The following is a 25,591-nucleotide window of genomic DNA, read 5'->3' on the forward strand; positions in this document are numbered from 1 at the left end:
ATCATTGATCTTATTGCTGTGTACAATATCGTGGTTCTGCTCATTTCACTTAGCATCAGTTAATGTAAATCTCTCCAGGCCTCTCTGAAATCATCCTGCTGATCCTTTCTTATAGAACCATAATATTCCATAACACTCATACACCAATCTAGCTTTCTTCAAAGCTCAGCTTCAATACTCTTTCCTACAGAAGGCTTTTTTTTTAATGCCCACCCCCCAGAATTCCCCTCTTACCAAAATCACCCTTTTTGTATGTCTATTTGATATTTACAAGTTTCCTCATAGAATCAGAGAAGGGAACTATTATTTTTATCTTTTTGGCACCTGAAACATTATAAGTATCTAAAAAATGCGTAATGATTGATTTGAAATTTGGGAAAAGTGTAAAGGAGACGTAAGTATTCTATAATTACATCTTTTTACAATGTTAATTAACAATGCTCCCTCCACTCATTAGTCCACAATAGTGAGCCTTACCTTTATTAGAACATATGATTTAAATGAGCAGACAGTATGAACTGAGGCCACTTTTGTCACATTCTTGAGATCAAGAAACTTTTATTCCATAGTACAAAATTAGTATTTATTTTAAAAATGCCAGGCCTACATGCATCAAAGAATAATTTCTATTTCCCTATGTAGTACTTTTGACAAGGATTAGATTACTAGATGTAATGAGGGCAAAAAACCCTTAGGGAGGCAATTGAATAAGAGTGGTGCCAAAAGAATATCAAGTAATAGGAACATTCATTCCTATCAAGATAATCCACAGATCAGTTTTCGACTAAAACCAATGGATATGGAAAGATAGGATGCAACAATATGGTTAAGTAGTGGATAAAGAGGCACTGCTGGCAGTGGTCTAACTGCTTCCACAAGACGGTTGGAGTACTTTGTTGATTTTCCAATCATATGAAGAAGACAGTAAGAGCTTGAACTCATTTCTGGGGGCTTAAATTACTCTAGTCAGGAGTTACAGAATGGAGGGTCCTTTGTTGTGTCCATCTCACAAAGGCATCTCCAAGCTATTTAAGGAATGTTAAATAAGCAAATGTTTGGCTACACAATGTTTGACTTTCATGATTCCAGACACATTTCGAAAAAATGTTCTCAAATTCATAGCTGACACTTGAAGCTGAGCCATCCAGCAGTGGTCATCCCCTCCATCTACAGATGAAATTTCCAGAGATAATCACTCATCTTTGGGTGATTCTTGGCCTATTTATGCACTAGATCTTCTATAAGAAGTATTCCTGTCACAAACATTTCCAAGGATGATTCTCCTTCCAAAGCATTATCCTTAAAGTCACCTGAAAGTTGAAACTTGATAAGAAACAGTGATAACACATGACCATGTATCACTTTCTGAACTGAGAGCTTCCTGGAGTTTTATTTCAGTGTAGGAGATAGGTGACTCAAAATGCTCCATGAAAACAGCACTTAATAATGGAATACTTAAAGCCAACAGAATTATATTTCTGGAATAGTTTTTGAAATCTGATTATTTCTGGTTTTAGTAGGTACTGTCTTCTTTCCAGCATTCTGATGAGTAATTTTTCTGTGAAAAAGAAAATCAGAGAGCAATTGAAATCAGAGGCAGCCCCGCCTCCACCAGGACCTTCTAATCCTTCCCAGCCAAAAAATATCCTCTTCTTCTTGGAATCCTGAATTGTACCCTGCGCCTCTCTTGAACTCATGTTCTGTTATGCATTATTACAAAGGATCATACTCTATTTCTCTCTGCTTTTCTCCCAGGACCAGGCAGAGTGCTCTCCATGAAAATGGCATTTAAGAAATAGTTAGAGATCAGAGCTGCAGAGCTGAAAGTTCCTTGAAGACATCTTATAGAGGGCAGAACTTTTAGCATCTAGTTCAATCTCTATATTTTACAGATGGGGAAACTTCCTCAGACTCCAGGGCCAGAACACTTTCCTTGTACCACCCTGCCTTTCAGGTAGATGCAGACTTTAGCACTACTCACAATTATCTAGTACTTTAATGTTTTCAACATATTCACAATGGCTTTTAATTTTACTTCCTAAATTTAACTTTACAGTGTTGCTTTTAGCATCCTGCTTACAACACACTGTCAGGATAGTGGTACTCAAGTATGACTCTCCAGAAACCAAGTGTGATCATAATGGCTTGTGATGAGAGTAGATTCTGTATGACCTGAGTGAGCCCTGTAAAATTATGTAAAATCACTAAAAAATGTCTCCTTTGATCTACAAACCCAAATGGTCTTGTATCCTCTCAGAGTAAGATAAGCTTTCTTGGGGGAAGTCACAACTCCAGGCAAGATTTCACATTCACCTGAGACTTCCCTTAGACTCATGCATAAAATGGGTTCAAAAAATGACTCTGCAGATCACTTCTTTCTTGAGAATGATATGCCAGCCAAGAGAATTCCTCTTGGTATTTCTTTAACAATAAAGCTTTTCACCATAGCCTTTGGGTTTAGCAAATTCCTTTGCTCAGAACCCACCTTCGAGAATGAACCTCACCCATTCCTGCCTAACCTCTTTTTCGGTATCCTCATCCCTCATTATTTGGCGGCCCTTCCATGAGGTTTTCTTCCAGGAGGGTCTTTTTAACTGAGGTAAGCTCACCATATCATCCTTTCTATAGTGGGGGACAGCTCGAATTTCCTGGGGCCCACATGTGGAGCTATCTTGAGCTTTGCCCTCATGCAGATTTGTCTCTCTGAAGACTCTAAGACAACTTCTGCAGGGTGAAAATGACCCTCTTATTGAAGAGAGCTTTTGTCACATCTTTCTGTCTCTCTAGGGACACCTAGAACAGATGAGAGCTATAGAATTGGGAAAGCTTGGGGCTTGTGGCAGGATGGGTCAGTTTCCTTCCTCCATTCCTTAAGATTCTCCCTTAGGCTGTCTCTTTAAAAATAGGGACAAATTAGGCTTGAGAGATTTAAAATAAAAAAAGCTCATCTATTTTTGCAATACTGCCTGGCTGCAATATAAGTTAGACAACCAAGAGGCATGGCCAATTAATGGCTCAATCAATTTCACTACTATTAGGGAACTAGACTTATTTTTCAGGGGACAGGGTAGATGGACCGAGGTTCCCCATGTTCAAGCCTTCATGGGTCTATCTCAGGATCCTAAAATAAGGTTAAATTGCAGAATGTTGCTAGTTAAATTTACTTGTGGGAACTGGAGATAGACAATGATCCCCTGAGTGATTCCCTCTTTTTCACTTCTTTGGGGGTGCAAGGAGTATCTGTACCCTCCCCTTCCCTCTCTCGTGGCCCTCAGCAGGACGCTCCCAAATTGCCTCTAGAGCTGCCCCCTTATCAGAAAGGGGACCTCAGAGCTTACATTATCCAACATTATAGCTAGATTCCTAACAAGCTTGCAGTCTTTCTAGTTTATAATAACTCTTTAGTTGTGAACTCTTAAACTCCTCTGACTCATGCATATTTTGCATGACAAAATATTTTATTTATTTGACACCTACCAGGACAGAATTCCTAGTCCTTCCCTAAATGTCTCCTCATTGTGCCCTTATTAGTACACCTCCATGTCACTCCCTCAGTATCGTTCCTGTTTCCTCTTTTCCCCTCACACTTGTTCTCCCTGCCCTAGGGAGCATGTTCACTGCACCAGATTTATTCTAAGAGCTACCCCTAACCAGTCTCCCCACTTCCAGGTTCTCTTTTCTACAAGTCTTTCTTCACAGTCACAAAACACATATAGCTTGGCCATATTCTTCCCTTGCTCCAAAACCTTCAAGAGTTTCTTATTGCTTACAGAATATAATACAAATTCCTAAGCCTCTAAACTGAATTTACTTTGTCCCACTGGCTTTATCCTCTAATTAGACTAAATGCCCATTCAGGGACACCCCATTCTATGGGCAACTGGTAGAGCAAAGGAAAGAGCTCTGGGCCTGGATTCAGAAAGATCTGAGTTTGAATCCAGCCATAGGCACTTATTAGCTATGGGATGGAGGCAAAAGACTTGTTTCCTCAACTAAAAAGTGGGGATAATACTAGCACCCACATTCCAGAACTGTTCTAAGGACTAAATAAGGTAACATTTGTAAAGAATGCTTTATACAGTGCCTAACAGTTAAGTGCTACATAAACATTAATTATTACTTTATTATTTCATCTTGTTTAGTTTTGCTTACATATAGATCAATTTCACAAAATAAAGTCTCATTTAATTAGAAACCCTCCACATCTTTACCTGTTGCAATCTTTCTTTTCCTTCAAGGCCCAACCCAGCTACAACCTTCTCCATGAATCCTTCCCTATCTGATTTTTTTTCACCATTTGGTTGAACTTTTCATATATACTCATCATATTTAAATTTTCCCTGCACATGGAAGGTACTTAATGTTGACTGAATTGCCCAATAATCTATAGATTCCCAAACTGAGCATCTTCTAAATTATTTTAAAAACCTCCACAGCATTTTTCCACCCTATCTAACCTCATTTCCAAACCACTACTTTCAAATGTAAAATCTGAGGTTGGGTACTTCATTGTTCTTTGTAATGTCATGTTCATTGGGGCTTACAGGTAACTGGGAAACAAAAACTTACATAATGACTTTTAACTTATTTGTGTCAAAGTATGCAAGTTTCCCAATTCTTGACATTCCCTCTGCTTACACTTTTCCTGCTCCCAACTACTCTACTAAAGCTTATCTATCTTTAAGAGGCTATCTAATTCCAATCCTCACAAACATATTTCTTTGAATTTTTATTGGCCAGTGATTATTTAAAACAAAAAATAGTTGTTAACTTTGTATCCCTAATTTGACAATAAGCAACTCTGGATACCTATTGTATATTATATATCTTTGCATCACCTATGGCATTTAACGAAATATTGGATCCACAGTGGGGCTCAGTACTTGTTTACTGAATGAAAAAGAAGAGTATCTATCATGTGCTGTTTCTATTAAACAAATATTGTGTTAATGGAAAAATGCACACTGTTGGAAAATTCTCGTAACATGGAAACAATGTTTCAATTTCAAAAGCAGGAATCTGGGACTTCTGAAAAAATAGTTACTGCTGGTCACGCAATGGATGGCATGTGATGGGTATTCTGACTAGTGGTAATGTAAAACCCCATTTTCAAAAGGTAAAAAATGAGAGGACCAGAGTACATTGACCAAAGTACTCCAGGGTTCAATTCTTGGACTACAAAGCCATCAAGTCACCAGAAGCTGGATAACATTAAATTTTCCACAGTTCAAAAGAAGACTGTCATATTATCTGATGGATATAGAAATAGTACAGTAGTTATTTCTAATCACATACTTACTTTTCACTTTCATCATTTTCTAAAAAAAACTTTGGTGTTGTATTAATGCTTTTTCTTTCCAATGGTTTCTTAATCATCTTCTTTTTCTGTTTGCTGAGAAATACAAAGAAGGGGAGGCAAGAGTGAGATTAATTGCAATTCAACAAAAAATCTGCCTCTGGGCTCTACCCCTAAAACAGTTTTTTCACTCACTGAAACTGATTTAATTGCACAGATCACCACTTAACATCAAGAGCTAGGTGGTACCCACAAGATGTTGCAGAATTCAATTAGTTTTAAAACATTATAACTTGATGAAAAATCCACCTTAATGAAATAAACATTATATCTGTATCCTGTCTCTTAGGGTGGCTTCTCACGTCTTCAAGCTTAATGAACTAAAAATTTCCTCAAACAATTAGGCCTATCTTTGGTGTACTTAGACAGTAAGAGAAAATAACCCCAAATTGAAAACTGCTGGGACCTAAGACTGGCAGGGTGAAAGTGTGGTGATATTTACAATGCTTTGAAGACAAATACTTTCATTTTAAAGATGAAAAAAAAAAAAAAAAGAATTCCTGAAAAAAGATTTTACAGAATTATTATGAGAATGAGTCAATCTATTCACTGTTAGAAACAAAACAAAAATGCATTTATTGTATATGATAAGAAGTACCCGTTAGTGTGATGTTACCTTGGAAGCTTGTGGAAACTTCTGATGTACTCTGGCACAGGGCATCCTGCTTGCTGTATCACATTGGCAACACTAAAACATAAGCCCATGGTCATAAATTGGTATCTCAGCAGATCATTGCCAATATCATCAAACCCACTTAACAATCTAACAAACTTTTGGTACGGTAGCACAAGGCTCTGTACATTAAAAATTATGTAATGATATTTTGTTTCACTAAAATGATGTGATCTCATGAACATTAACTGTGGAATGTTTGTGGGAAGGTTTGATAGTGGGACTAATAAAACAGTAACCTGGTGTGAGAATTTAGGATGAGAACCGCAATTAAGATCAGCTGCTACTGGTACTTAATTTTTATCCGGCAGTGAAACCACAATGAGCCCCATGTATGTGAAGCAGACATGGGCATCTCTTATAAAAGGCATTAATCAAGCATAGTCTAATCTGGGAAATCCAATTCACACTAAAGCTAGGTTTTCCCTGAAACTTCCACAATGCTTAAAATACAAAATTTCTCACTTGGTTTTCATATTCTGTTTCATGATATCTTCTCAATGAAAATCCTTCCAACCTCATAAAATTTTTTTTTGTTAACACATAAAAAGAGTTAAACATTTCCACACTATTTTCAGATATTGATTATATTTGAAATATACTTCATTTTCCATCTATGGCCTCTAAGGTGGGAGGCATTTGAGCTTAATTCTTCATACATTAGGTAAATTCTCCAACAGTCCCAAAATAGTTGATTGGCAACACAAAGGCTGAAAACACATTCAAATTAAACTCAACAAATATCTATTAAGATGTTGTGCTAGATGCTGGCATCAAAGTCAAGAACACTATTATTTCCTAATTTCAAAGATCTTTCATCCTATTTGGAGCAGTGAAGGGGAGTGGGAGTGAAAATGCACTATAATAAGTAAATAGAGAATGTACTCTAACCATAAAGGAAGTTTTGTGTTATCACAGTAGTGATGAAATGCCAAAATAAAGGTTCCAGAATAACATTACTACTAGGTATTCATTATAAGAAAGAAGGTCTGGATTTGTAATTTCCTTGGTATAGGGAACTCTTAAGGTAAAGAAACTCCGTCTATGAATTTATAGTATTAGCGTTATCTGGGGCAGAGTGATTAGGTGATTTATCCAGAATCACAAACTTAGCATTAGTGAGAGGTGGATTTTGAACACAGATTGTCATAGCTTCAAAGCCATCTTTCCATCCTTTATGCCAGGCTGCCTGGCATAAACTGACAGAACAAAACAGAGTCTAAGAGCCTGGATTCTGAAAATGTTTCCTGTACGTAAAGACTCCACCAAAAAAAAAAAAAAAAAAAGTGCTACAAACAAATCATATTGTTTTTTTAAAATTATAAATACAGTGATGATGATATAATCATTAGGCTTACTGTCTACCAAATAACTGATAATTTTATTTCTCTTGTTAAAACTAAAAATAAAAGTCTGTTCTCAGCACAAAACAGGCCAATATGCCTAATATTTTAAGAGCTGAAACAAAGCACAGCTTATTCTTGGCCAAACATTATTAGACAAGCCTGTTTTTAACAGAACCCAGAATTTGGTGATTGTGTGAAAGAGCATTCATTCCTATAAATAAGCCTGCAAAACTGTTAAAATGACCTGGGTTCAGTGTCCTACTTAATATACTGGCCTAATTGTGTGATTAGACATGATCTGAGCAAAAAATTTTGAACAAATAATGCTGTGAAAACTCCTGCCAGATAAGACTCATTTTTGTTAAACTAATTCTGATCATAAAAAAGAGCAAACTATTCTGCCTATGGCTCCCTACTGGAAAGCTGAAATTGGCTTTTCTTGAAATCTAAGTTACTGATAGCACTATCAGGCACCTTTTATGGATGGACTTCTGATCTAAAGAAATGACCCCAAAAGATACTAGGAATATGGTTCTACTAGGAAATTAATGAAGGACCACAATACAGTAAAAGCAAAATTAAGAATATAAATCCTTAGCTTTACAGATTATGGACTACTATACAATGCTTGCCTAATTATGCATAATTTCCTGAAGGCAACAAAGTGTCAATGAACCAAGTCTTTTTTTAAAGACAGTTTGGGGATTTATGGTGCAAATTTATTAAGCAGTTCTATAGGACTTTGGGAAGACAGGGTATCACATAAATGTGAGCTAGTATTACTGTCAAATTTTGTGCGGAAGTTGTTCTTCCCCCTTATACCTCTTTTCTCTGCTTTTCACCTTCAAGCAAACCCAGTTCACACTAAAGATAAATTTCCCCTGAAACTTCTATATTGCTTAAAATATAAAACCCACAAGTATCCCACTGCCAAAAACATAGCAAAAAACTTTTAAAATTTTCATATTCTGTTTCATACTATCCTCCCAATTACCGTATTTTACTTTTTTTCTCTTACAGCTAGCCAGCATTAGTCCTGCTGTGCTAGCAAAACCAGAAGACTGAAAGTCAAGAGAAAAATATTTTAGTTCCAGTTCTATTTTAATTAGATATTATATGACCTTGGACAAATGGAAATCTCTGAGCCCTGTGGGGACAAATACAGTGAGGGGAAATGGACTGGGTGAATTAAAAAGTCATTTCTAGTTCTCAGATTCCAGGATTCTGTGACTTTTAAAGTTCTTTTCTAAAGGAAAAAGAGGTCTTCTAATTAAACACACTTGCTATCTTGATATTGTAGGGACTATAATCAAGAGCTGAAAGGACTGCCAAATATAATTCTAATCATGATTATTACAGTTTGGATTTATAATAAATCAACTGCAGTGCTCCCACAAAGTCCTAAAGGACAGAATTAGAAACACTTAACTGTTCATCTTATGACTATCTCCCTTGGGAGATGTTTTGTTGAATTTTCCTATTCCTTGAGTAATATCTAGTAGATCATTTTGTGGTAAGTAAGCAGATTCTGGACCTAGAAATGTCTATGATTAAAAAATGAAATGCTTGGTAAAAATTTGACAGTGGAAACACAAAAATGTTCCTATTTGACATATTTTCAAACCAAAAAACATGTTGAACCCTATTTCATAGTTTACCTTCGTAATAATGGCTTATCATCCTCAGTAAAGAATGTAACAGCCTTCCCTTTATGTCCTGCTCTTCCAGTTCGACCTAAAAAGTCACAAAGAAAGATTATGGATCAAGCCTTGCTCCAGGTCAGATACAGGAAGTGTCATAATTCATGGATTTCTAGTCATCAAAAAATTAGCATGACCAAAGAGAAGAGAGAGCTGGTCACAGTGGATTGAAAGTATCCTGAGAAAAAGGATCACTTTTTGTTGAAATAAGAAAGCCACACTCACCTATCCTATGGATGTATTCCACTGCACTGGTTGGAAAGTCGTAGTTGATTACTAAGTTCACACCTTTAAAATCAATTCCTCTTGCTAACAAGGCTGTACAGATGAGGACCCAGATTTTTCCTGCTCTGAAACTATGGACTGTGTTATCTCTCTGGTTAATAGGAAACAGATTAAATATTAGATGTTAGCTAATCTCTAAATTCTACTTAAGGAATAGAAAAAATGTACTATCTTAATTTGATATAAAAACCATTTATTTTTAAAAACCCAGCAAAGATGAATTTCAGAGTTTCTATAGAATACATTGCTCTCACCTGCTGCTGGGTTCTCTCTGCATGAATTACATCCACATTAATACCTTCATAAATGAGTTCGTGGAAAAGTTCTTTAGCTCTTTCAATGGACTGAACAAAAACAAGGACAGGTGGGTGGAAACCCTGAAAGAGAAAAAAGCAAATCAGTATGTACAACAACACTTCTAATAAGTTTTACATTTTTTTTTTTTTGGCCAGGGACAGGGTGAAAGGGAGGCAAATGGGGGTTAAGTAACTTGCCCATGGTCATACAGCTACATTTGAACTGTGATACTCCTGATTCCAGAGCTGCTGCTTTCTCTACTGTGTCACCTAACTGATCCAGTTTTTTGGACAAAACAAAACAAAATCCAAAAATATACTCTCCATAATCAAATCTGTTCAGTTGTTTCTCAGTCACGTCTGACTCTTTGTGAGCCTATTTGGGGTTTTCTTGGCAAAGATGGTTTGCCATTTTCTTTTCCAATTCATTTGACTGAGGCAAATAGGGTTAAATAACTTGTCCACAGTGACATTGCTAATAACTGTCTGAGACCAGATATAAATTCAGTAAGATGAGTCTTCCTAATTCTAGGTTCAGTGTTCATATAGCTGTTCATATGTTCATTTCATATAGCTGCCCATAACCAAGTATATAATTTGTTAATATTGTGTGTGTGAGAAACTACCACTATCACACACTTTTAATAATTTGTCAACTCTCCTTTCATTGCCATACTTTTCCAACAAATGATCCATGTGGACCATTTCTTTACCTCCCATTCTCGTCTTAAAAAAAAACAAAAAAAAAAAAACCTTTTACCTTTATATAGCATTACAGCTGCACCACCACAAAGACAAAGCCCCAGGAGTCCAGAAATCACTTTGGACAATAGATATTTTATCTCTAAGCCAAGTGGAAAGAGATGCCAGCCAAGGGCAAAACTGATTTATTAAAAAAAAAACAAACTTATATATAAAACATTGTGGAGAACTATGGCAGCTTACAAATAAGATTATTACATTAAATAGAAAGACATTGAAATGAAAACAAGTCTAAAGTAGCTTGATATGGGACTCAAAAGAGGTACATTCTAATAATAGCACTTATAGAGAAAATTGGCAGGAGTACAACAAATGAACACAAATGGAACAAATCTGTCAGTATTTCTTTAAAGATCAAGTTGTATCCTAAGTAAAAGAAACCACATTTGGACACTGAAATCAGTTCATAATGTCCTATGAGAAGTAGAAATGCTACTAAAGAAGATAAAGCTGACAAGGCTGGGCCAGATCAACCAAACAGAGAAAATTTGTCTTGGAGGCAATATCATTTTGAAATCATTTCTTAGGGAAGGGAAAAATTTATAAAGACTGGAAGGAAAAATCAATATCTCCCTCCCAAAAGGTGATCAAAAACTCCTGATTGATCTTTTATCTTCCTATCTTTATAAAGTCTTTATTAAGAATGTACATCAAGAATATCCTTGATGGAAATAAGGCAAGGAAACAGGAATGATTTTCTAAAATGATTCTCTACAGCAGACCACATCATTATAGTAATACAAGTGACTGAAGATTCAGAGAATACAGGATCCCACTGTGTATTATATTTTAACAAGCATTTGACTTGTTAGAAGCAAAACAGCATGAAAAGTCTGTCAACAGTCTTTCATTCAAATGTTAGTCACACAAGATTCCTTGATAAATATAATCCAGAGAAAACACCACTGAACCATACTTTGATTACTGCCAAATAAGGCATCAAAGAGGGAAATGAACAAAGGTTTTACCCATCCTCACACCAAACGTATTTCAAGAGAAGAGGGACTCCCTGTAGAGGATGAGATCTCTCTGGACTCATTTGTGCAGATGGTGATCATATTAAGTACCTTAAGTCCCAGAATATCACAGGGATGACTAAATGACCATGCATATGAGTAACTTGTTCATGGTCATAAAGCTATGAGAGGAAGGATGTGAAATCAGGTCTTCTTAATTTCATCTCTCTTTTCACTCTTAATATGCTACATCTCATTTCTTATATCTGGTATGAGTGCTACAAACAACCAGTTATAGTTGGCCTAGAATTGAGCAGGCATTAGGGGAATACTGGATTTAATTTGCGAAATTATGCAATTGTGAGTGATATTGTGGTCAAGAGGACAACACATGTTGGGAGATAGCATGCTGCAGTGCATTTCCAAAGATGGCCTATCCTCAAGCTAAGATGCTATAATGAATGAATGGCATATAAAGGTCAAAGGGAAAAAATCCAGGCAAAGTATTTAAACATAAAGGAGATATGGTTATATAACATGAGCAAAGTAGAAAAGATGGACAGCTTGAGTGCTCTACTGGAATCTCTTAAATGCAAAGGATAAGAGGACAGATTCCAGCTTTTGGTTGGATCGCTGTGGAAATCTATATAAGAAAATGGGCAAAAATCACACAAAATGTGATATAGATAGGCTATAACTTGTACAGAAAGAGGGAATGTTATACTGATGAAATCAAACATTCACTGAAATACTCAAGGGTTGTATGGTTTGCAAAATATTTTTCTCACAACAACCCTATGAAGCAAGTTATCACCTATATGACAAAGAAGAGAAAACTGAGAAACTGTTAAGTAACTTGCCTATGATTCCAGAGATACTTAAGAGTTTAAAGTGAGATTTGAAACCTCATTTTCTGAATCCAAGTCTAACACTCTATCCAGCAGACTACAATGCTTTTTTCAGGTCAATGAAATTGGTGTCTACCCTTCAAATAAATTCAATGAACCTTGTATTTAAGCTATACTCACCTTCAGTATTTATCCTCTGGTCTAATTCTAGACTCTTTTTACATGTTTTTCCCCTGCTGAACTGATTTTCCCTCATATTTTCAAATATTCCTTCCACACTGTTGATGTTCAGATTTGTATCTCTAGTCCCATCTTCTCATTCGCATCCAAGCTCCAATACCATATCTTCAAATGATAAGACCTCTCCATTTGAATTAAAGCTCCAAACCTGAAGCTTCAAACTAAATTCATTGTCTTTCTCTTGTCAAAATCATCCCTACCCCCAATTTCTGTCATTGAAACCAATCATTTTCTTAGTTATCTATACCTGACATCAATTGATCATCTTTGATTCTTCCCTCTTATTCATCCTCTATCCACTAAATTATCAAGACCTGTGCTTACCATGTGTCAGGCATGTGCTAAGTGCTTTACAATTATTACTTCAGTTGAGTCTCGTAACAATCCTAGGAGGTAGGTACTATATATCATTCTCCTTTTACAGATAAGGAAGTTGAGGCAAACAGAGGATTAAGTGATTTGTCCAGCATCACTCAGCTAGTGTCTCTTATAGCTGATTTGATTCACTCCATTTCACTTAGCCAATCAGTTATCAGATCTTATAAATTTTTCCTGAGAATGTGTCTCCATCCAATTAATGTCACTCCAGGTGTCATAATCCTAACCCACATGCCTGAAATACAACAGCTTCTATATTGTCACTCTCCTTCCTACTCACCACTGCTAAACTCATCTTTTATAAAAATTCATTTTCATTGTATCACTCTCCTGCTCAAAAATCTTTTAATGATTTTCTGTTTACATAAAATTTTGTCTTTAACTCAGTTGACATAAATTCAGTCTTGGCAAGCAAGACTCTCCATAATCTGAATCCCATCCTCCTTCTTCAGCCTTATTCTCTTTCTACTGAATGAAACAGCATTTATTAAGCACTTACTACATGAAATATATAACACAATGCACTCTGCTCTGCAAGATCAATATTCTTCTAGGACATCAGTGTAATTACTATTTCTATATGACTAGTAGACATTTAAATGTTTATTCCCTTCCTTTTTCCTTATTTAGGCAGTTTCCAAATGGAAAGCTTTCTCCTCTCTTCTGTCCATCCTTTCAAGAACCAGATAACTCCAAGAATTCCATCAGTCTTTAGTCCACAATGATTTCCTATCACCTTCTTTGAACTCCATAGTAAATAATGTTTGTATCATTCTTTTGGACATGTATGTGACAGCCATTGTTTGTTGAATGAATGGAAATGGAAAGATCTGCTCAGTAGTATACACTCTTGACAAGACCTGGGGGGGGGGGGGGGGGGGGGGAGCAGGAGAGTGATGGGGGGGTCTGCTATAAAAGGTGAAGAAAAACAGATCATGAGACTACACATTGCACCAGAGTAAGAGTTAGCCAGAAACCCTGGATTATGTACTTTCCTGTGATGCTTATTAGCACTGGAACTCTAGACATATCTGTATTGTGAGTTAACTTTCCTCTTCAATGAAGTGACAACCCTTGTACACATTACACACTTTATAGAGCAGCTGGGAGGCCAAAATGAGGTAATATATGCCAAAGTGATTTCAAAAAGCAAAGTTCTGTAAACAGATAAAGTTATTACTTTTGTTATCATCACCTTCTGCACCGCCAAGATAGGCCCAAAGGGTACCTGCCAACAAAACTCGATTATAGAATAGGAAATGACCAAAAAATGTTTATGTCTCTGAACCTCCTGGGTCCATGGCTTGGTGACTCTGACCCAGGTAAAGTAAGAGGCTCTAGAAATACCTTCTTAATTAGGTCTCTCATAGCTAGAAGTTTGCCTGTCTCAGATCCAACAAACAGGAGTTCTTGTTCCACAGTCTCTGCCGCAGAATTCCTAAAAACAGAAATTATTTGTCAGAGAAGACAGCATAGTCTGAAAGAGCTCAATATTTTACTAAACAATTGATGCAAAGTAGCTTTAATGATTACACATCTGCCCTCTGCTCATTCATGTAATAAATTACTAGTATGAGAGCATAAACTCAAAATGAAATCTAAAAGGGAAAAACACAGACAAGCAGATCACTGGTGATAATATCCATACTGTGGCCCTTTTATTCTTAATTTAGCCATCAAGAAACTAAACTGGCAATAAGCAAGCACATTTTCATACCCTGCCACAGAATTAGGGAAAAACCACACAGATGAATTAAAATACAACCAAAATCAACCAATATTAAATATGGGACAATATTAAAAAAAATAAGAATTATCTATCTTTAATTGTAGAATTCATATTCATTTTAGGTCAAAAACCATCTTTCCAATATGCCAAAATTGGACTCTTCTTGTTAAAAATAGAGAACATCTATTCAATAGTAGAGAAATTACCTTGCTCCAATGGAAATAGAAATAACGTTGTCCAGGTTGAGTTTACACCACTGTTCCACATCATGTGCAAACGTTGCACTGAACATAGCTCTCCTGACCTTGTGGGATGTGCAAGCCAGGAAAATGAAAGCCAGCTGGTCTCTGAAACCAGTCTTTCCATCTTCAAACAATTTGTCAGATTCATCTACCACCAGCCATTCCACACTATGAAATGATAAAACAGACTTTTTGGTTAGTAAGCTGCAATGAAATCTCTTAATCTCAGTTTCCTCCTCTGTAAAATGGTGATCTTAAACTAGATGACCTCTAAAGTCTCTTTCAGCTAAATATCTGTGACCTTATGTGTAATATTCTCTTTAAAATGTAATGTTCTCTGTTGAGGTTTTCTTGGGGTCTCTGGAAGCAGCCTTCGTTTCAGTTCAGTAATCACCACATGAGTAGCCAGGGGTTATAGTCCAAATCCTTTATTGTCTCCTTCAAAGTCTTATCTCCTTCACTTGGGGCTCGGTTAGCTTTCTTCAAGGCCTTTTGGAGTCTTGGTTTCAGTGGAGAAGCTAAGGAGGAGAGCCTGCCACGAAGGTGGTGTGAGATGGGATGAATGAATCTCAGTCCAAGGGCTTGTGCTTCAGCCTCCAGCCACCACAGAGGTGGACGATGGAATGAATCTGTCTTAGCCTCCAAGAGCTTTTAGTGCACTTGTCCTCTCTGGCTCTGAGAGCTTCTCTTTATATGTTCCACACTGAGTATATACCAATCATTATATCACTAGGAAACCATTATTTGTTGTGAGATTAAATCAGTGCTAAACTAGATTTAACCATTGTCTTCTCAATTCCACTTAGTACCTTGTTTCAAGTTCTGGCCCATAACATCTCCTCGTAGGATTAAATCAATCATACCAAACCATGCTAAATTAGATAATTATTGTCTCTATCAATTCCACTGTCTTAGTACCTTGTAAGAATCCTTTGTTTCAAGTTCAGAATTCTGCCCCATAACACTTATGATTCTTTTGTTTGGGGCCTTAAATGTGCTTGTTCTCATTTCAGATGGCACTAAAATAACCACTCTGAATTTTGATTAGCACCTTCAAATTTTTGTTATGCATTTGTAACCATCAAAATTCTATTTTGTCTTGTCTTGCTGTCAATTCTGTCCTTTATAATTAACATATTATCTAGTGTCTTTAAAAATGGGACAAGTACCTGCACCTGCTACTGAGAGAACAAAATACATTTGAGGAAAAATCAGACTGAAATATCTAAGTAGATAAAAGAACTTAGAGGTCATCAGGTCTAAGACCTCCATTTTACAAAGAAGGAAACTGAGACCAAGTGATTTTGTCTAAGGACACGTAGGCAGCAAGAGCCAATGAACTGATGCTAAGTGAAATGAGCAGAACTAGGAGATCATTGTACACGGCAACAGCAAGATTATACCATGATCAATTCTGATGGACATGGCTCTTTTCAACAGGAAATTGATTCAGGCCAGTTTCAATGATCTTGTGATGAAGAGAGCCATCTACATCCAGAGAGAGGATTATGGGAACTGAGTGTGGATCACAACATAGTATTTTCACTCTTTTGTTGTTGTTTGCTTGAATTTTATCTAATTTTCCCCTCCTTTTTGACCTGAAGTTTTTTTGTGCAACAAGATAAATGTATAAATATGCATGCCTATATTGGATTTACACACACACACACACACACACACAGATTTTTTTTACCATGTATAACATATATTGGATTAGTTGCCATCTAGGGGAAGGAGTGGGGGGAAAGAGGAGGGAAATTGGAACACAAGGTTTTGCCAGGGTCAATAGCGAAACATTATCCTTGCATAGGTTTTGAAAAGAAAAAGCTTCAATTAAAAAAAAAAAAAAAAAAAAGAGGCAGAGCCAGGATTCTCAGGCATATTTCCTGCCTTTAAATCCTAGCAAACTTCCTGCTGCACCACACCCAAATCATCAGAGTATGTATTATTTTGTCATGCAGGGAGGAACATGTGGCACAGGAGAAAGAAGAAGAGATATGGAGTCACAGGACCTGGATTTAAATCTCAGTTCTGTTACTTTTTACCTATATAACCCAGGGGGGCAAGGCCACTCCCTTCTCTGGGGCTCAGTTTCTTCTTCTGTAAAATGAAGCAGATTGTACTTGATGATTCTGAAGATCTGTCCCAGCTCTAAATCTAAGATTCTTGAAAAGCAAATCAAAACCTTTCCTATCTTACAGATATCTACTAGGAAGAGAGCAAGTATATAAGGAGAGAAAGGCAGGACTAAATGAACTATACTTCAGAATTAGTGGTCTCTCTTGTGACTAGCTAGCTGGGAGCTATTTGGTAATGGGCTCAATGAGATATATTAATGATAATCATAATAATGACAATGAAAAATGATAAAAATAATATTTATACTGAGTGAAAGGAAACACAGAAAATTTCAAATGGCAAGAGGAATAGCTGAGGATAGAAAATAATCAATTGAAGGAAATAAACAAAATACCAAAAAGCACTCATTAGCAAACTCTGTATACATACTTTTTTAGGTCTATTCCTGGAGGATCTTGTTTCAGCAAATAAATTAGTCGATTTGGAGTAGTCACAAGAATATCTACAGGAAAGGCAAACAGAATTCAATCTCCTCAAACTAAGAAATTTAACCTCTTTGAAATTTTATGAGATTCTTGAGGGAAAAAACCAAACCCACTATGAAATTAACAAGGCAACAGCCACAAAATTCCTGTTACCTAGTGGACCAAACTGGCTCAATTTGAACACGCATGCATCATCATGATTCCCTAAATTTTATAGCAAGAACATTCTAAGTGGAAAGGACAGATTTGGCTGATTCTAGAATCTTGATCTTTGATTACTAGGTCAGTGCTATTCTTACAAACAAATCAATTGTCCAACTTGATTTACTGCTGTCCAACATGATCAATTGATGTCTTTCTTTCTGCTGAGGCAACTGGGATTAAATGACTTGCCCAGGATCACACAACAATAAGTGTTAAGTGCCTGAGAACAGATTTGAGCTTAGGTTCTCATTATTTCAGGGCAAACCGCTCTCCTGCCCATCTAGTTGCCCCCATGATAATCTCTTAAAAGCAATTATTCAAATTCCCTTACCTACTGCACATCCCCAAATGGATCTCTTACCAAATTTCTTAGATGATTTAGGCCCAAACTTCTTGGCTGCCACAGCTGCTTTGTGTATCATATGTATTCTGAATCCGGTGCCCTCAGAGATTCTTACTAACTCTCGATGAGTCTGAAATAGATAAAGGCAACACTGAGGCAAAAAACAATTATTTGCTTCATCAAAAAAGTCCCATCAGTCATATTTTTGTGAACCCCTTGGACTAAACCTCTAATTAATCTAGTCATGAATTTTAGCATTTGGGAATTCCAAAGAACATTTCCAGAATCAAAACCTAGTTCCAAAGAATTAGACACAGCACAAAACTATTCTACACACATCTGTGTAGTGCTGTGAAGCTTCTAGACTGGAGCAATTTGAGTAGATACTTCATTTAAACATCAAAAAGAGATGAGTGCCCTATACAATCTTGCTTTTTCAAAAGAAGCATAAGTTTCACTTTTGGATGAAAATTTAAAGATGATTTAAACATTAGGGTTGGTCTTCATCTCAGAGAATCCTTAAAAAAAAATTCTTCCCCCAATTACATGTAAAAAAATTTTTTTTGATTATACATGTCCATTCACTTTTTAAAAAATATTTTCATATGAATCATGTTGGCAGAGAAAAATCAGAACAAAAGGGAAAAACCATGAGAAAAAAAAAAAGGAAAAAAGTGAATGTAGCATGTGCTGATTTACATTCAGTATCCATTGTCCTCTCTCCACCTCAGAGAATCTTAAAAGCATTTTAGGAAGAGTTATACAGAAAATAAAAACTTGTTTTCACACATTGTGAGTTACTCGTATAGAAGAGGAAGCCTTTTAAAGCACAGGGAACACTAAGCTTTACAGGAATTATGGAGCTAACTGTAACTAACTTGTGTGTCTTTGGTCTTTCCCCTCTCTGGCTTCAGTTTCAAACTTCACAGAACAGGAAAGATGGATGAGCTAACAATATATGCTGGACAATAAAACACAGTCGGCCCTTAGAAATTTTCTATTTCCCCCAAGACAGAGGCCAAAGAACAAAGTCCTACCTGGCTGGCAAGTTCTCGTGTGGGCGATATGATCAGTGCTCTGAAGCCTTTATTTGTTGGTTGTTTCAGCTGCATTAAAATAGGAATGCTAAAAGCCAAGGTTTTTCCAGATCCAGTAGGGGCAGAAGCCAACAGTTCACGACCCTAAAAATCAGAGAATACACCAAGTACCATTAAAGTCAGAAAAAAGATTGGCTAATTATTTTTTATCTTTAAGGATAAGTTAAAAAGTAATTTGATGTTGAATTTCCTGGTCTGAAGAGATACCTTCCTTCACTCTGAGCTGACAAAACTTCATTGGTGGTGGTAATAGTAGTAAAAATAACAGCAGCTGGCATTTACATAGAACTTGGCATGGGCCTGATACTATGCTAAGAACTTACAAATTCTATCAAATTACGATTGTCACCACAGCTCTGGGAGACAGGTGCTGTTATTACCTCCATTTTACAATTGTAGAAACTGAGGTAAAACAGAGGTCACACAGCTGGTAGGTGCTAGAGGTGGGACATGAAGTCAGGTTGAGGCCCAGTATCTTATTCTTGGTGTTACCTACCTACCTCTCTGTCTCTGGCTGCTGGGTTCCTCTCTCTGCACTTGTACACTCATTCTGTGTCATAAGTATCTGTGTCCACACTAAATTGAAGCTCCTTGAGTTCAGGGCCTCCACTTACCCATCTTTGAATTCCCTTCATTAACCATCAAAGTTCCTTTATATACAGTAGGCATTCAATAAATGCCTGCTGAATTGAGTGGAAGCTATCTTTCAGAATCTGGTCAGATATTGTCAACAATCACCAGAGAAACGAAATTAAAGTTGTAGACAACACTTTCAATTGGTTGAGTTTTTTGGAATTTTTTTTTTAATGGAACCTCATCATCTCTTCTCCAACCTTGTCTCCTCTCTCACAGTTTGCTTCATCTTGGTATCACTATTCTGTTAGGAAAATCTGTAATTTCACTTTTTGGCTGGTTAAGCAACAAATGAGTGGAGTTTCTAGCAAAACATCATTGCAAAAGCTAACTTTTGCTAATGAGATAGAATAAAAGGAGAGAGAATCGAAATAAATCATCTATAAATCTGAATTTGTCCTTTGATTTAAATTCCTTTTTTTCTATACATATTTCTACATTTATCATACTGCACAACAAAATCAGATCAAAAAGAAAAAAAACAAGAAAGATAACAAAAAGCAAGCAAAGAACAAAAAAGGTGAAAAAACTATGTCAGTCACATTCAGTCATGACTGACTTAAATTTTCTATGTCAAACTTTTTGTTATAGCAAAGTAATAAAACTGTGTAATGATTTCTTTCTTTACTCACCATCTGGTGGAGAATTTAATATATAAGGAGATAAGCAAAAATTAGGAGGCAAAAGGAAGAGGAAAGGGCTTGGGTCCTGAGTCTGATTAATTCAGAGAGAACTAAACATACTTTTCATAAAGTCCTTGTAAATGTTAATACTTTAATAATTTGAGCTATAAAGAGCATAAAAATTATCATTAAGTGGCATTTTAAAAACGCATTTGTTAAGACAACTACAGAACAAAATTATTCATAATGATAATCTCTGGCAATCTCTTGCAAAACACTTTACTCACTTGATACTCACATTGCTGATAGGCAGGTACTAGTATTCTTTCCATTTTTATAAATGAGGAAACCAGGCATTTGAGGTAAAGTAACTTGCCCAAAGTCACAGAGCTAGCTAGTTAAGTCCCAAGGTAAAAGTAAAAGTCAGTTCTGATTCCAGACACAACACTCACTAAATCACCTAAGAAAAAATAGTTACTGTGAACTTAAAGGAAAACGTGTTATAGCTAAATCCACAGTAGCCATGAGAATAAAATTAGCTTTTGTTGTTGTTGTTAGCCATTAATTACCCAAAATTTGAATTGCAGAAAGCTTTAGTTTTTAATAATTAAACAGCAAAGAGTTCAGAAACTGTTTAAGGATTAATATTTCTGGAATATTTTCTGAGAGAATGGACATAATAATTACATCCAAAGAAAGACAAGCAAAAAAAATTTTTAGCATATAAACTAGAGGTTTCAAGAACAAGAAATAAAAAGTATAATTCTGAGCACAGTTCCAGTCAGCCAAGTTGTACAATCATTAAACCCAGACAAAGAGACTCACATGAAGCATGACAGGAATTGCTTGCATTTGGATTGGTGTGGGGGTCTGGAAACCTGCATCTAAGATGTTTTGGAGTAGTCGAGAGTGGATCTTGTATTCCTGGTCAAGTTGCTGAAATGAAGTAATAGGTTCCGGAAGATCAGTTCCTTGGATGTGAATTTTGTGTTTATTTCGGAGGCAGTTTATCTGGAAAATCAAACCAAATGGTCTCTGTGAACATATACACACTGCAATCGAATTCCTAGTACTGAAACTCAGAGCACATTAAAATAAGAAGATCTGAGGTGCTATAGCATATATTGTTAAGCCCTGTAAGGACAGTAAGTAGGAGATGCCCCTCAAGCCCTTCTCAGAAGTCAAAGATAACTAGAGAATGGCCAGCACTTGTCCAAGTCTTCCTTATATTTAACCTTTGACTTCATACTATACCATCTCAATGTAAATTCCTGGAAGAAAAATTTAGACTAATAAATCGATGAACCATTATGTGGTGATATAAATACAAAACTGAGACACTTCCTATGATTTAGGAATATAGATTTGACAGACACTGTCAAAATTCAGGTGAGAGATGATGAGGGCTTGAATCGCTTTGGCTGTGCTGTGAAGAATTGTATATATTACTAATGCTAAAAAAGTAGACAGACAGTAGTTGGCAACTGACTGGCTATGGGGGAAGGATGAAAATGAAAAGGTGAAAATAACTCTTAAATTTTGAGTAACTGGAAGAATGATAGTAGCCTTGACAGAATTAGGGAAATTAGGAGGAGGGATGAGTATAGGGAGAATGATAATGAGTTCTCTTTTGGACATGCTGAGATTGAAATGATTTTGAGACATTGAGATGCAAATGTAAAACAGAAAATTGGATGTGTGGGTTTGGAGGTCAGAAGAAGAGTGGATTTGTATATCTGGGAGTAGTATACACAGAAATTATAAATGGATTCATGCGGTCTAATGAGATCACTTATAAAGACTAGAACAAAAAGAGGAGTGGGGCCAAGGAATAGTTCTGGGTTCTACATCTGGGGGAGGGTTACATTCTATGACTAGATGATGTCTAAGATACTTTCGAATACTAAATCTATGATTTTCATAATTTAACAGTCTAGACTCAACTTTATCCTGTCAAAATATTTTGCAGATATCATTTTCCCCAGAATTAAGTCTCAGCAAGGTATGCCCTGAGCATAACGTAACAACAATCTTTTGCACTCTGGATGATCTCACTCTCTGGCAAAGTGTACTGTTTTGACAGGTACCAGGTTTTCACTGGGAGAACTCCCCTATTTCCCAGGGACTTAAGAGCTAGAAGCAGCTGATCAATCACATCTCTTGACATGCTCATGATCCTTGTTTCTTAAGAGTATCAGGTGAACTGAACCAGGTAATTTAGCACACCATGCTAACTCTGGTCTTGTACCCTGTTGTAAGATAATCAAGTTGGAGATTCCACAGAATTAGGGATGCCTGTACTGCCCATTCATGAATGATTATGTCATGGTCCAATTTCTTATGTGGATAAAGCACTGCTGTTGCCCCAGCATATTAAACCCTTGGAGGCAGCAAGAGGGGAGGAGAGGAGCTAAGCTTCTATTTACAAGTATTTCCTCACTCTAAAATTAGTTAAATTTCTGCTTACTCTCTGACACACCTGTCCGTAGCCTGCTCTATTTGGCTTCAGCCATTTCCAGGTTAGAGGCTGGTTCCTGTTTGATGACCCCAAAGAAATTTAAGACCCTAAAATGATCCAACCTAATCAAACATCAGGAAACAGCAATGACAACAACAACATGAAATCAAGGAAATAATCTCATCATGTTTTTTTGGTTTAAGAAATTAGCCTAACCTTTTGCTTTCGGAGCCGTTCCAATTTCTCTGCAGTTAGTTTATTTTCTTCTTTTCCTTTTTTATTTTTAATCTTGGCTTCCAGTGAAGACATCCATAGTATAGTCTCTTCTTCCTTGTTGGAACCAACTGAAATAGTTTCTAAAATTCAAAAGAGAACTTAAAAAAAAAAAAAAGATTTTGGGCATAGCATTCATCTTTACCAAATATTAAACTTGCATGTCCATATTCTTTGAAGGATATCCTCTTTAGTTTATAGACATAACTTCTGGTGCAGAGATTCTTCATTTTTTGTGTGTGTCCTTTTGAACCACAGTGGTAAAACCTATGAGAAGCTTCTAAGGATTATGTTTTTAAATAATTTAAGAAAAAGGTCACCAGCCCTGAATTCAGGAGTGTTGGAATCTTTACAAAGTGTTAAGCCATTGGAGTTGATTTGATCTTAGAAAGAGATATATTTTGGGCCAGAACTTGAAACAAGATAACTAAGTGGAACTGATAGAAACAATGCTTGTGTTCACACTTTTAGAGAGCTCATAAGTATCTAAGTACTCAATGGAGTTCACACGTTTGCCTCCAGAAAACCTTCACACAAGAGGACCTGAGTTCAAATGTGATCTCAGACACTTAACACTTCCTAGTTGTGTGACCCTGAGCAAGTCACTTAACCCCAACTGCCTCAGGAAAAAAAAAAAAGTAAATTCCATTTAGATATTCACTAATTATAAGACAGAGATGTAACTTCTTCTCCACTCAAGTTCATGAACTCCCTGAAACCCAACTACAGTTCCCTTGGCAATTTGTAGATCCCTTAAATCTTAATGCAATAGAAAATCGTACTCACCAGGAGTTTGTTTTTCCTTTTTCATGTTCCGTTTCCTCTTCCTTTCAATTCTGTTATCCTCTTCACCTTCAACTTTTTGCTGCAGTCTCTCCTCTTCCTTGGAGAGGCTATTATCCAATGAGGCTTCATTTTCAGCAGGGGTAGGTTTCTTCCTTCCAAAGAAGTTCAGTTCCTCTAATACCTCTGAAGAATCAAAGTCAAATTTCCTTTTTCCTAGCTGAGAACCAAATAATTTGAAATGAAACTGACTCTCATTGACAGTTTTCTCCCCAATCAGAACTGGCAGTTAGGGAGGCATGTGCTCAGCATCAACACCAGGTATTTGTGTATCTACCATATACAGAAAGGGGATAGATATGGAACTGAATATAAAAAGCAAACATTGTTTTGAGGGTGGGTTCAATTCATAGTCCCGATTCAAAAGGCTTATCTTTCCAGTATTCATAAGCAAAACAACTTTGTTATTGCTCCTGAAAAAGGTTGTGTTAATTCATTCCCTCTATCGGTTCCATTCACCATCCCTTTAACTTTCTAAATCAAAATACTGGCTCAATCCATACCTCACATTATATATATATATATATATATGTATATTTCTCTCCTGTTACAATGTAAGCTCTTTGAGGGCTAAGGCTGTCTTATTTCTGTATTCACATTTCCAGCACAGTTTGACACATAAGTACTTAAGTGCTTTTTCATTCATTCATTCATTCATTCATTCCCTTCCTCATTCATACTACTCATTTGACATCTAGCATCTTTTTATGTAAATGCGCCCCTCCCCCCTTTCCCTCCTACATTAGATCGCAAATCCCTTTCAGGATCCAAGTCCCCGCTTTCTGGTGCAAGGCGCTCTGCGGGCCCACAGGGTGACCAGAGCCGCCAGAGACGCCGCGCTTAACAACTTTTCTGGGGTGTCAAAGCACAGGCACCGTCTATTTCTGAACACGTGTTCGGGCGGCCCCGCTGCGGACGCCGAACCACTTCCTTCTAGAGGCCAGTTTGGCTGCCCGAGGCAGGGCCGTGACGCGAGACGTCACATAATTAATGAGGAAGAGTAAGGCGGCGAGTCAAAACTGCGCAGCGGGTGCGGGAGGACCAACGTGCTCCTGACAGTCCTCCGAGGTCCGGCGCGGCCCAGGGGGCGTGGATCCGGCGGAATTCCGGCCCGTCCTCGCTTCCTGACCCCTTCCTCCCCCTCCTCCCCCTCACCTGGAATCGGGCCGCGTCCGTCTGGAAGCGCCTCAGGTCGAACTTGGCTCCGGCGCCGAGGCGACGAAACAGGTCGTGAGCATCCATAACTAGCCGGCAGTCACAGCGGGGGCAACACTCATGCGCATTGCCGCCGCGCTCAGCGTGAGGATGTAAGGGAGAGGAAGAGGGCGGAAATGACGAAAAGGGCGGAAGTGACTCCGCGATTACGTCATACGACGCAGTGCTTGCCGACTGGTAGCATCCTATAAGGGACCGTTGATTTAGAATTTAGTTAATTTAGAATTTAATCTATTTCTAATCTGTTTTTAAAAGGCTCCACTAGGGACTTCTGTGTAACCATTGTATGTGTCAGTCTTAAGTCAGTTGGGACAATAACTTTATGCGTGAGCATTTTTCCTGATTTCCAAGAAGTAATGGAGGTGTAGGCAATGGCTACGTCATTGCGGTTTAAAATAAATAAATAAATAAAAGAACTAAAAGGATATTAAGCGGCCGTCTTTTTTTTTTTTTTTTTCTTTAAAAAATTTATTTGGTATTTTATTTTCCCGTTACAAAAAAAAATAAACAACCCAAACTTTTAACAT

At 37.0% G+C, this 25,591-nt stretch overlaps 1 protein-coding gene across 4 annotated transcripts; it reads right to left on the bottom strand.

Moving 5' to 3' along the window:
* Nucleotides 1–1,358: 1,358 nt before the first annotated feature.
* On the bottom strand, nucleotides 1,359–25,245 carry DDX52 (DExD-box helicase 52). 4 transcript variants are annotated; one of them, XM_012548100.3, is made up of 15 exons: nucleotides 25,005–25,245; nucleotides 23,793–24,009; nucleotides 22,950–23,077; nucleotides 21,101–21,286; nucleotides 18,960–19,103; nucleotides 17,941–18,052; nucleotides 17,320–17,392; nucleotides 14,776–14,979; nucleotides 14,188–14,278; nucleotides 9,615–9,737; nucleotides 9,301–9,451; nucleotides 9,034–9,109; nucleotides 5,973–6,044; nucleotides 5,300–5,392; nucleotides 1,359–1,558 (listed from the first exon to the last, which is right to left on the bottom strand). In XM_012548100.3, exons 1-15 carry the CDS (start codon nucleotides 25,089–25,091, stop codon nucleotides 1,471–1,473), a joined length of 1,845 nt encoding a protein of 614 aa, XP_012403554.1. In that variant the 5' UTR covers nucleotides 25,092–25,245; the 3' UTR covers nucleotides 1,359–1,470. The 4 variants fall into 4 exon arrangements, with proteins under 4 accessions (XP_012403554.1, XP_003768044.1, XP_012403555.1 ...); XM_003767996.4 differs by having other exon boundaries at nucleotides 22,950–23,089; nucleotides 25,005–25,242; XM_012548101.3 differs by having other exon boundaries at nucleotides 22,950–23,089; nucleotides 23,793–23,975; nucleotides 25,005–25,234.
* Between the last annotated feature and the right edge of the window lie 346 nt (nucleotides 25,246–25,591).

This window comes from Sarcophilus harrisii, chromosome 4 (assembly GCF_902635505.1).
Source record: "Sarcophilus harrisii chromosome 4, mSarHar1.11, whole genome shotgun sequence".
Taxonomy (NCBI): domain Eukaryota; kingdom Metazoa; phylum Chordata; class Mammalia; order Dasyuromorphia; family Dasyuridae; genus Sarcophilus; species Sarcophilus harrisii.

What these genes read in the sequence shown, in the direction of transcription:
- DDX52 (XM_003767996.4), bottom strand. Translation starts at nt 25,091, where the DNA reads ATGGATGCTCACGACCTGTTTCGTCGCCTCGGCGCCGGAGCCAAGTTC. An exon ending in GGAATACATCCATAGGATAG is followed by an intron (nt 9,110 to 9,300) that starts GTGAGTGTGGCT and finishes GTGACTTTTTAG; the next exon opens with GTCGAACTGGAAGAGCAGGA. An exon ending in GAAAATGATGAAAGTGAAAA is followed by an intron (nt 1,559 to 5,299) that starts GTAAGTATGTGA and finishes TCTTTTTCACAG; the next exon opens with AAAAATTACTCATCAGAATG.